This window comes from Lethenteron reissneri, unplaced genomic scaffold (assembly GCF_015708825.2).
Source record: "Lethenteron reissneri isolate LAM-NWPU_2019-01 unplaced genomic scaffold, ASM1570882v1 scaffold_1463, whole genome shotgun sequence".
NCBI lineage: Eukaryota > Metazoa > Chordata > Hyperoartia > Petromyzontiformes > Petromyzontidae > Lethenteron > Lethenteron reissneri.
Genome location: NW_026891183.1, coordinates 507 through 13,162, shown reverse-complemented (window position 1 = coordinate 13,162; position 12,656 = coordinate 507). Strand labels below are relative to the sequence as shown.

The 12,656-nt window shown below is 56.6% G+C and overlaps 1 protein-coding gene across 1 annotated transcript; it reads right to left on the bottom strand.

Moving 5' to 3' along the window:
• Window positions 1–766: 766 nt before the first annotated feature.
• On the bottom strand, window positions 767–12,133 carry LOC133362401 (endothelin-1 receptor-like; the record flags this gene model as incomplete). Its single annotated transcript, XM_061581343.1, is given in 6 exon segments — window positions 767–880; window positions 8,877–8,897; window positions 9,654–9,762; window positions 11,323–11,357; window positions 11,359–11,457; window positions 11,981–12,133. Coding segments are annotated over 6 exon segments (531 nt in total), but the record flags the coding sequence as incomplete, so codon positions are not given.
• Window positions 12,134–12,656: the final 523 nt, after the last annotated feature.

Genomic DNA, 12,656 nt, shown 5'->3' with positions numbered 1-12,656 from the left:
ACAGAGAAACTCACACAGAGACACAGAGAGTGAGACACTCACACACAGACACAGAGACACACACAGAGACATAGACAATGCCACTCACTTGTCTTCAAGGGTAACACCTCAACCACGACCCAGGGTGACGATGATGGTGGTGATGGTGGTGGTGATGATGGTGGTGATGGTGGTGATGGTGGTGTTGGTGGTGGTGATGAGACGGTGGATCTGACGCGAAGTTGATAGCGGTCGCCAGGATGTCGCAGCGCTGAGGAGACATCGCACCGTGTCTCTGTGGTGGCAGCGCAGACGGTCCGCCAGTGGGCTCGTGCATAGCTGCACAGACAGAGACACGGGGAGGAGGAGGTGGTGGTGAGGAGTGGGTGGGTGAGTGGGTGAGTGGGTGGGTGGGTGGGTGAGTGAGTGAGTGAGTGGGTGGGTGGGTGAGTGGGTGGGTGGGTGGGTGAGTGGGTGGGTGGGTGAGTGGGTGGGTGGGTGAGTGAGTGAGTGGGTGGGTGGGTGGGTGAGTGGGTGGGTGGGTGGGTGAGTGAGTGAGTGGGTGGGTGGGTGGGTGAGTGGGTGGGTGGGTGAGTGAGTGGGTGGGTGAGTGAGTGAGTGGGTGGGTGAGTGAGTGGGTGGGTGAGTGGGTGGGTGGGTGAGTGGATGGGTGGTTGAGTGAGTGGTTGAGCGAGTGGATGAGTGAGTGGATGGGTGAGCGAGTGGGTGAGTGGGTGAGCGAGTGGGTGAGTGAGTGAGTGAGCGAGTGGATGAGTGAGCGAGCATCTCACAGTTTGCTGTCCACCCTGTAGGTAACGTCCAGGAGCTTTGAGCTGCTGCTGGTGGCGACGTCCACTTCAGCGTCGTGGTCCCAGCGGAGTTGCGTCAGCAGGTCGCGAGACTCCACGCGGACATTCAGAGGGGGAGTCGCAGCTGGGGAGATGGGAAAACGGCACTCGGTGTGCGCTAACCACTGCACCACCGCTCCCCACACTGCGCTAACCACTGCCCCACCACTCCCCACACACAGTGCGCTAACCACTGCACCACCACTCCCCACACACACACATACAGTGTGCTAACCACTGCACCACCGCTCCCCACACACACACATACAGTGCGCTAACCACTGCACCACCGCTCCCAACACACACACAGTGCGCTAACCACTGCACCACCACTCACACACACAGTGCGCTAACCACTGCACCACCACTCCCCACACACACACATACAGTGCGCTAACCACTGCACCACCGCTCCCCACACACACACATACAGAGCACTAACCACTGCACCACTGCTCCCAACACACACACAGTGCGCTAACCACTGCACCACCACTCACACACACAGTGCACTAACCACTGCACCACCGCTCCCCACACACACACAGTGCGCTAACCACTGCACCACCGCTCCCCACACACACACACAGTGCGCTAACCACTGCACCACCACTCCACACACACACACAGTGCGCTAACCACTGCACCACCGCTCCCCACTCACACACACACAGTGCGCTAACCACTGCACCACCACTCCCACCCCCACACAGTGCGCTAACCACTGCACCACCGCTCCCCCCACACACACACACACAGTGCGCTAACCACTGCACCACCACTCCACACACACACACAGTGCGCTAACCACTGCACCACCGCTCCCCACTCACACACACACAGTGCGCTAACCACTGCACCACCGCTCCCCACACACACACACAGTGCGCTAACCACTGCACCACCGCTCCCCACACACACACACACACAGTGTGCTAACCACTGCACCACCGCTCCCCACACACTGTGCTAACCACTGCACCACCGCTCCCCACACTGCGCTAACCACTGCACCACCACTCCCCACACACACACAAAGTGCGCTAACCACTGCACCACCACTCCCCACACAAAGTGCGCTAACCACTGCACCACCACTCCCCACTCACAAACACAGTGCGCTAACCACTGCACCACCACTCCCCACACACACACAAAGTGCACTAACCACTGCACCACCGCTCCACACACACAAAGTGCGCTAACCACTGCACCACCGCTCCCCACACACACACACAGTGCACTAACCACTGCACCACCGCTCCCCCCCCACACACACAGTGTGCTAACCACTGCCCCACCGCTCCCCACACACACACAGTGCGCTAACCACTGCACCACCACTCCCCACACAAAGTGCGCTAACCACTGCACCACCACTCCCCACTCACACACACAGTGCGCTAACCACTGCACCACCACTCCCCACACAAAGTGCGCTAACCACTGCACCACCACTCCCCACTCACACACACACTGCGCTAACCACTGCACCACCGCTCCCCACACACACACACTGCGCTAACCACTGTACCACTACTCCCCACACACACACACAGTGCGCTAACCACTGCACCACCGCTCCCCACACACACACACAGTGCGCTAACCACTGCACCACCACTCCCACCCCCACACACACAGTGCGCTAACCACTGTACCACCACTCCCCACACACACACACACACAGTGCGCTAACCACTGCACCACCGCTCCCCCCACACACACAGTGCGCTAACCACTGTGCCACCACTCCCCACACACACACACAGTGCGCTAACCACTGCACCACCGCTCCCCACGTCCACCACAACCTGGTACCCGATGTATCGACCACCTCTGGCTGTGCTCACCGCGTGTGCACGTGACGAGGAGGGAGAGGAAGAGTAGGCCAAGTCTCGAGAAGAGTTCTCGCACCGCCATGACACCCACCTGGGACCCACGTGTTTCAGTTTCTCAAGTCACGTGGTGCAGAGAAATTCGATTCCCGGTTCGATTAACTCCACTTGCGTCGATTCTTAATGGGATAACATTAGGAATCGATTCTTGTAGTGGATTTATAGAGTCGATTTCTATTGGGATAACATGGGAATCGATTTATAGTTGATTAAGCTATTGGAATCGATTTACGTTGAGATAACATGGAAATAGACTATCGTGGGTGTGTGTCCATGTGTGTGTGTGTAAGGTCCGGCAAAACAACCTCCTACCTCCTCGCGGTGCCGGACGGGCAACACTGTCGTGGGCAGTGCTGTGGGGGGAAGTCCAATGCCCATTGGCCTCTCCCCTCATGGCGTCTGTGACCACCACAGTGGCTAAACGGGGGCTCTGGACGGGTGTGAGGGGCTGGTAACCCCTCCACCTTCAATTAACCACCACTAAACCACGAATTAAACATAAACCTGTAACAAATAAGCTTGTGCCGGAGGCCCCGGGGGGGTCAGGCTTTTATGACGTCTCCTGGCCAAACCCCATTTGGCGGAGCCAGGAGATTGAATTTTCATCCTCGGGGCTCCTCCAGAAACAACAAAAAACCATTGCGGATGGCCACGTGGAATGTTCGAACGCTCACTGCGGAGGAGAGGCTGCCACTCCTCTGTCGGGAGCTGGACCGGTACCGCCTGGATCTCTGTGGCATTCAGGAGGTCCGGTGGACCGGTTCTGGCTCCTGCCACCATGAGGGGTGGACAGTCCTCTACTCGGGGCAGGAGACTGCCAAACAACAGGGTGTGGCTCTTCTTCTGAACAAAAGAATGAAGGGGGCGTGGGAGCGTGGCGGTGAGGTGTGGGAAGCTGTAAGTCCCAGGATACTTTGGGCTCGCCTTCCCATCAACCAGAGGCGAGGAGTGGTGGTCGTGGTTACTTATGCCCCCACCGAAGACGAACATCCGTGGAGGGATGCAGGCAAAGCCGATGAGTCAGACTCTTTCTATGACCTCCTGTCACAGGTGCTTGCTAAAGTGGCCACTCGGGACAGAGTCATCTTGTTGGGTGACTTCAATGCCCGAGTTGGTCATGATGCTGGTACCTGGTCTGGAGTGATTGGAAGGCATGGGCCAGATCAGCTCAATAATAACGGTAGGAGGCTGCTAGATTTTTGTGCAGCCCATGGGCTTGTAATTACCAACACGCTCTTCCGGCATCGGCGCATCCACACAACATCATGGATACATGCCGGGTCCAAGCAAGAACATCTGCTGGACTACATAGTGACGGACCAGCGGATGCGAACCCATGTCCTTGACACCAGGACCTACCGTGGAGCTGATCTGTCCTCTGACCATCGACTAGTCATCTGTAAGATGCGCCTGCCTTTCTTCCACTCCGGTGGTGGGTGTACACCCAGGATCCCATTCCAACCAAAAGTGGCCTGGTCTCAGTTAGCTGATGAAAGTTGCAAGCGAGAATTTCATCATCGCTTGCAGCTGGGGTTGGCATCGTCCCCCACTCCACCTGATGTCGAGGGGAAATGGGCGAGGTTTAAGACTGTGACTCATGCAGCTGCAATGGCTGCTTTGGGTACGCGGTCCAGACCTCCCCAGAAACCCTGGCTGACAGAGGAGGTGTTCAGGTTAATTGGGAAAAAGCGTCAGGCCCACTCTCATCGCCTATAGCATCCCACGTCAGAGAATGAGGAGGTTTACCGCAGCCTTCGCTCGGAAGTTCGGAGAGCCGTAAGGCGCTGTAAGGATGGGTGGTGGTCGCGGGTTGCTGAGGAGATGGAGTCTGCCTCAGTGGCCCGTGATCACAAATCACTATTTAACTCCATCAAAAAAGTAACCTGCAGCGCCACACCTATTACCATCATTAGAGGAAAAAACGGTGATCCAATCTCCGACCCCCAGGAACAGGTTTGCAGATTTGCTGAGCATTTCTGTGAGGTCCTGGGGGAGGGAAATTCTCTCAGCCAGGAAAACATCATGGCACAAAGTGGTGATAACCCTGCTGAGGCTGCGGTGCCTCAAATATTGGAAGAGGTCACCCCCTGTGAGTGGCTGGCTGAGGTGCCAGCTGTTGAGGAAGTACTGAGGGCGATCCGGAGTCTGAGACCAGGGAAGGCATCGGGCAGAGATGATCTCCCAAGCGAAATGCTGAGGGAGGGTGGCGTTTGTGCACAGACTGCCCTATATGACATCATAACAACAGTCTGGACCACTGGACGGGTTCCGCAGGACTGGAAGGATGCCCTGGTGGTCCCCCTCTTTAAGAAGGGGGACCGTACCGACTGTAACAACTACAGGGGCATCTCACTCCTCAGTGTGCCGGGTAAGGTCCTGGCAAGGATTACTTGCTAGGCACGCTGAGGAGAGGCTTGCGGAGCCCCAATGCGGTTTCAGGAAAGGGCGGTCCTGCACAGATGCCATATTTTCTGTCCGTCTGCTACAGCAGAGGTGTAGGGAATTCCAACAAGACCTACATCTCTGCTTTATTGACCTGGTCAAGGCCTATGATACCATCAGTAGGACTGGGCTCTGGGTTGTTCTTCGTGCTTTCGGAGTCCCTGACCCTCTGCTCACGATCATTAAGGACCTTCATGATGGTGAGCGGGCCCGGGTAAAACTACGTGGCCGGGAGTCGGAGCCTTTCCCTGTACACCTTGGGGTGCGACAGGGATGTCCTCTGGCTCCCACATTATTTAACATCTATTTTGACCGCGTAGTTCGTGAAGCCTTCCATAGCTGTACCGGGGGAATTTCCATTTGGTACAGATATAATGGGAGGCTGATCGACGCCCGGGTGCGATCAAGGGATGGCTCCCTATTGGTCAACCATGTTATGTATGCCGATGATTTGGTAATAGCTGCTCATTCAGAAGAGGAGTTGGAGACGCTGCTGCTGAGACTGGAGCGTGCCACTAAGAGGTGGGGCCTTACCATCAGCCCCACCAAAACGAAACATCTGCCTGGGTATTTTGTACCATCGGACACTCCACCCCCACAACTCCCAATTGGTGATGGGGCAGTTGTGGAGAGAGTGGAGAGTTTCCCATACCTGGGCAGCGTGCTTATGACCGGCTCCAGTTTATCAGCAGAGGTCTCACTCCGAATCAGTCGAGCGGCAATATCTTTTCATCGGTTGCGTAACGCTGTGTGGAAGCTACCTGGTCTGTCGCTCCGCACGAAGCTTCAGGTCTTCTCAGCCACGGTCATTCCCTCCCTTCTCTACGCTTGCGAAACGTGGACCCCCCTAGTGGAGCATCTTCGCCGGTTGGAAACATTTAGGCTGGCCTGCCTACGATCCATCCTGGGTTTAACCAGGCTGGATTGTGTGAGGAGCTCACAAGTCCTTGAAAGATCTGGGCAAAGTCCCATCAGTGAGCTCCTCCGGCAGGCAAGGCTGCGTTGGCTGGGTCATGTAGCCCGCATGCCCAGCCACCGCATGCCTAAACAGCTTTTGTTCGGCCGGATCGAGGGGGCTAGACGGGCGCGGCATGGGCTAGAGAAGAGATGGAGTGATGTGGTACAGGAGGACGTGGAGCTGAGTGGACTTGCCGATGACTGGTACCAGCGGTGTCAAGATCGGCCTCAGTGGAGGAGGCTCGTGAAGGACGCTACTGGGCAGTTGGAGGCAGTCGCCCTCCAACAACAACGGAGGGCGGAGGAGCGACGCTCACAACGAGCGGAGCGCCGGGTGGCTAAAGCACAGCAAGTTGGCACAGTAGGGGGCACAGATGGTGCATCAGCCACTCGTCTCAGTCAGTCGACCCGTGGCACCTGCTGGGTCTGCCCCGTGACCTCCTGCCAGCGGGCGTTCGACACTTCACGTGGCCTCAAGGTGCACTTGGCCTGGCACAAGCGTCGTGGTGACGTCTCCGCCACTTAGTGGCGAATGACTGTTGTTGTTGTTGTGTGTTGATGTTTGTAATTGCAAGTGTACATTAGGGACAGGCCTGAACCTGAGTTTCTTGCTTGAGGGTCACGTGACAGCCCGTCCAGCCGTCAGGTCACGTGACTTATCGACCCTCGGAAAGCTTCCCCACCTGCCCGTCTGTCTGTCCCGTGGCCCCATCTCCCTCCCTCTCCCTCCTCATCTCTCTCGCTTTCACGCGGACAGCTGGGGAACCACCACCCACCACCACCACCACGCACAGCACACACACAACCACTGCTTTCTTATTAAGATAATCTGTTCATCTGCTCTCATGAGAATAAGCTCTTTTTTAAATCCTTTATATTAAGTTCGCTTGCTTGCTTGCTTACGACCGTGCAACTCTTTCGGTCGTTTTTTAACACACTTCCCGTGATCCAATAGAGCTGACATTTTGCACACAGACTCGTTGTGCGTGACAATTTTCGTGAATTTTTTTTTTACATTTTTACACTGTTTAGGCAATTTCTTTTAAATATTTAATTACCAATTGCTTAATGGTGGCAGACAATCATCTCTGACCCATAGGTGGCAGCCATCTCAAGCCAGAGGACGAGAGGACTCGAGCCGCCACGCATATAAAGGATTTAGAGTGAAAAACTTTGTTTTTACGGGTTATACTTATTAAGATAATCTGTTCATCTGCTCTCATGAGAATGAGCTCTTTTGTTCTGTCTTCTTCCGTCTCTTGTTCTACGTCGTTTTCCCTTCCTCCCCTGCACGATCTCTCTAACTCTGTCACTCTTCTCTTCTTAACCCCGATGCTTTCGCTCTTTCTCGCTGCGTAAGCCTTCACATGTGTGGCCCTCTCTCGACACCTCGATATTAAAAAAATTAACCCTAAAAAAGGTTTTCACTATAAATCCTTTATATGCGTGGCGGCTAGAGTCCTCTCGTCCTCTGGCTTGAGATGGCTGCCACCTATGGGTCAGCTGATTGTCTGCCAGTATTAAGCAATTGGTAATTAAATATTTAATTTGTTTTCCCTAAACAGTGTAAAATTTTGGAAAAAAAATTTCACGAACATTAATTGTCACGCACAACGAGTCTGTGTGCAAAATGTCAGCTCGATTGGATCACGGGAAGTGGGTTAAAAAACGACCGAAAGGTTTGCACGGTCGTAAGCAAGCAAGCAAGCACGCAAGCACGCGAACTTAATATAAAGGATTTAAAAACACCGCTGTTGCTTCACGTGTACGTGTGCGGCATGTTTGAACACACACACACAGGCGCATCCATCAGTAAATGTCTATTTACATGTATTCACAGACATGTTGCGTAGACGTTGTTTATTTGAACGTACAATATTTTTTGTGTGCCTCTTGAAAGCAACTCTGCCCATTGATGCTATATGACAAAAACGTGACACACACGTATGATTGCAACTGTATGTACGTAGCTAACGGAAGTAAAGTCCCACCACTGCAACATTACCCCGGTTCTTCGGCTCTTTCGACTACTTTGCAAAAGAGACCGGCGCCGGCCAGAACCCAGCCAGCGACATCCTGTTAACGTCCGTACGCTGCGCTTGATCGTGCCAAGGGACAGCCAAAGTTGGACAAGTGAAAGCATCAAGGAGGCCAACAAATAAAATGAAGTCGCATCAACAGTTGGCGAGCGAGCGCTCCCCCTGCCGTGTTGCTGCGACGTCGACGTCTAAGCAAGAGAGACCCGGGTGGGGGGTGGGGGGTGGGGGGTGGAGACAGGGAGGGGGGTGAGCGAGCGAGGGGGGACCCCCCAGGCCGTGGAGAAGCAGCCCAGCTGGGCGAGATGGCGGCACGCGCTCGTTCCGCTCGAGCGAGTGCTTAAACACCTCCCCCCCATCATCTCTGCTCCCTCTCTCTGGCTGTCTGTCGCACCAAGCCGTGCAAGCGCACGTCACGCGACCGACCGCGATTGCCTCGCTAAGCCGCTCGCGTCGTTTGCTTTCACCGTCCTCCAGCCAAGCCGGTCGCCTGGCCCACGTGGCCACGGCTGTCTAGTTCACTTCGGCCCCCGTTGCCCCACCCCCCCCCGGCAACTCTTCTCCCACCTCCCCTCCATCCACATCCCGCGGGGGGGGGGGGGGGGCCAGCTCAGCTCAAGTGACGATGAACCTGTTGCTGGAGCGGGAGTTGCTGCGGCCGAGCGGGCTGCCCGGCGCCGCCACGGCCTTCTGCTGGAGCGCCGTCTGCTTGTCGCCCAGCAGCAGCACAGGCAGGACTGTGCACGGCGGCGACGACGAGGAGGAGGAGGAGGAGAGAGAGTTGGAGCGAGGAGGGTCGGCACTGCGACGAGCGACGTCAAATTCGCTCTCGCCGCACGCAAAGCGCTCGCCACACATGAACCGCGACACCTTCGCCGATCTCGTCAAGTGAGCGTCAACCCATCGCGCCAACTCCGCTCATCATCCTCACAGCAGCAGCAGCAGCAGCGGCGGCAGCAGCAGCAGCAGCGGCAGCGGTTGGCTTCTGACTGCTCGCCATCGAACACAGGCGGCGGTGGGGATCACCGCATCGCGCGGCGCTTTCAGACGCGCTTCTGCGGCCGTCTGCAACGCTCTTCCGATAATAGGAAGCCACTGGAGCTACGCACTTTTAAATTATCCACGTTGACAAACTCATTTCTTAGAACTGCTTTTTGTGCTTAGTTTGTTGTCCTTACCCCGCACCTCTGGTTAACACTAACCGCTACACCACCGCTCCCCTTAACACAACCCACTCACGTACACACATGCAAACATACATACTTGCATACAAAACACGTAGTAGATACGCATCAATTCACGAGACCCGTATCAGTTGGAATTCGTCACGCGAACGTGCGACGCGATCGTCAGACCTGTGCACCAGCGGTGATTGTTGTTGTTGTTGATGTTGTTGTTGTTGTCGTGGTTTCCCGAGCGCCGGCGATGAGAAGCACCCCCCCCCATGATCTAAACGTGACGACAGAAACGTGGCCGACGCCCACCAAACGCACCTTGAAGCGGTTCCTGAACTTTGCGCTGACGACGTAGAGGGCGACGGGGTTGACGCACGAGTTGAGGGTCGCCAGGTTCATGCCGATGTAGTTCAGCACGAGCAGGAAGCTGCAGGGGGGCGGTGGTGGTGATGGCGGCAGAGGACACACCCGTTGTGAATCAGGAGCCAGGAGACCTTCACATTGCATCGGGGCCACGCACAGAATGCACCCGTAGACCAACCGTGACGAACACAGCCACGCTCCGAGCGGCGTGACAACGACACGCCGGTGAAGCGGTGATCGCGATCGGATCAGAATCTCAATATTGATTTGGACTTGGAGGAGGAATCCGATGAGCTACGAAGCTCTCTCCCCGCAGCTGTCCCGTAGGGGCGCGACAGAACGTCGCAACAGCAAACTACGCTAATGAGTGCAAAGTGTCCTCGGTCCGGCGAGACGCCCCCCCCCCGCCTCCCCACGCTGTTGAGCTGCGATGTTTTGTGGGGGGTCCCATCCACCCCCCCTCGTTTACCCACGCCGCTCGCATGACACGATCCGTGACACGATCCGTGACACGATCCGTGACGCGATCCAGCTGCGCTCGTTCACCGGCCACGTGCCGTTGTTAGCGTAAGGGGGCCGTGTGAGAAGCAAGCCACCGGGGGGGGGGGGGGGGGTGTGTAGCGGGTGCGTCGGACGTTCACAACAACGCCCTGGAGGAAACGCGGGGCTGGATGGAGTGGGGGGGGGTGGGGGGCATTGGCATTGGTGAAACATGACAGAGCAGGACGCTCCTAAAACAAACCCCACTCTGACACTCGCTGAGTGTATTCTATTGCCAAGGGCGTCGTTTGCAAAGTAGATTGAGAACGACGCCTCTTCGCAAAGAACACTTCGCGTCAGTTCGTCGTCCTTCCCCCCGCACCTGCGGTGAGTGCGCTCGGCTAGTACGGTGCCAAAGAAGTTCCACGCGCAGGGCGTGGTGGTTGCGATTGGTATTATCACTGCTGCTGCTGCTGCGATATTCACGCCAGAGGTCGCAACCGGGTACCCGATACCCGTACCCTACCCGATACCCGGCTACCCCGTACCCGCCGGGTACGGGTACCCGTTTGCGACCCTGGTGCGGCCGGGTACGGGTACGGGTAGACCGTGAGTCACTGGTGAGTCACCGTGTGTCACTCATTTCCCAACGACTTGTCTCTCTCATAATTCAAGTTCCTAGAATCAACCCACCCGCGCCTGCAACGTGGCTTCATCCCAGAGGTCGCAATCGGGTACCCGATTGCGACACACGCACACACACACGTACACACACACCGACATACACACGCAAAACACACGCAAACATCCGTCGAATAACATCTCGCAGTTTCACGTACGGGTAGGGTACGGTTAGGGTACAGGTAAGGTACGGGTTAGGGTACGGGTAGGGTCTGGGTACGGGTTAGGGTCTGGGTAGGGTACGGGTACGGGTGTAGGGTACGGGTCGGGTACGGGTACGGGTACCCGTTTGCGACCCTGGTGCGGTCCGGGTACGGTTACGGGTAAGGAATCAAAACCCGTTTGCGACCTCTGATTCACGCGAAGACGATACAATTGACTCTTCATTCTCCCATGGGACGAGGAGGGCACGAGTAGAGAGGGAGAGAGGGAGGGGGGGGACGGTTCGGGGTGCCCCCCCCACCTGAGCAGCTCGCAGCGGTTGGGGTCACATCTCGTCGTAGACGGTTCTCTTGAGGATGCGGCTGAGATGCAGCGGCAGCCAGCACAGCGCAAACACCACCGCCAGGCAGAACACCGCCGTGCCTGCCTCCCGTTGCTGTGTGTACACACACGCACGCACACACGCGACGCACACACACACGCACACACACACGCACACACACACACACGCACGCACACACGCACGTACACACACACACCACGCACACACACACGTACGCACACACACACACGCACCACACACACGTACACACACACGCACACACACACACGCACGCACACACACGTACACACACACGCACACACACACGTACGCACACACACACACGCACACACACACGTACACACACACGCACATACACACGCACACACACACGCACACACACACGTACACACACACGCACATACACACGCAAACACACGCAAACATCCGTCGAATCAACATCTCGCAGTTTCACGAATCGTTCGGTGACAAAGTCGGAGAGCGAACGTCACGGACCCCTCCCTCCCCTCCTGCCCGCCACCGCAAATCGGTTACGTAACCGCACAACCACGGGGAGCCGTTCGGCCTCTAGCCGATGGGGCCGGCGGTACCGGAGGGAGGTCCCGAGGTTCGACACCTGCTTGAGGTGCTCGTCGATGGCGCTGCCAAGGTTTCGCTTCTTCATCCCGAGCATCTCGACGGTCGTGAGCGTGTAGAAGACCGCCGCGCAGGCCAGCGGCATGCAGAAGTAGAAGCCGAACAGCCACCAGTCCTTGGCTTTGGCGTAAAACTGCGAGGGCCCAGACAAGAGGTTTCGTCAGAGTCAGGCGGGGCGACAAATCTCCTCGTGGGATAGCCGAGCACAGGGTTGGTGGAGTATCTAATTAGCTGCCTGTCTCTGTGAGTGACTGAAAGACAGACCGTGTGTCAGAGGTCCTCAGTGTGCCGGGTAAGGTCCTGGCAAGGATTACTTGCTAGGCACGCTGAGGAGAGGCTTGCGGAGCCCCAATGCGGTTTCAGGAAAGGGCGGTCCTGCACAGATGCCATATTTTCTGTCCGTCTGCTACAGCAGAGGTGTAGGGAATTCCAACAAGACCTACATCTCTGCTTTATTGACCTGGTCAAGGCCTATGATACCATCAGTAGGACTGGGCTCTGGGTTGTTCTTCGTGCTTTCGGAGTCCCTGACCCTCTGCTCACGATCATTAAGGACCTTCATGATGGTGAGCGGGCCCGGGTAAAACTACGTGGCCGGGAGTCGGAGCCTTTCCCTGTACACCTTGGGGTGCGACAGGGATGTCCTCTGGCTCCCA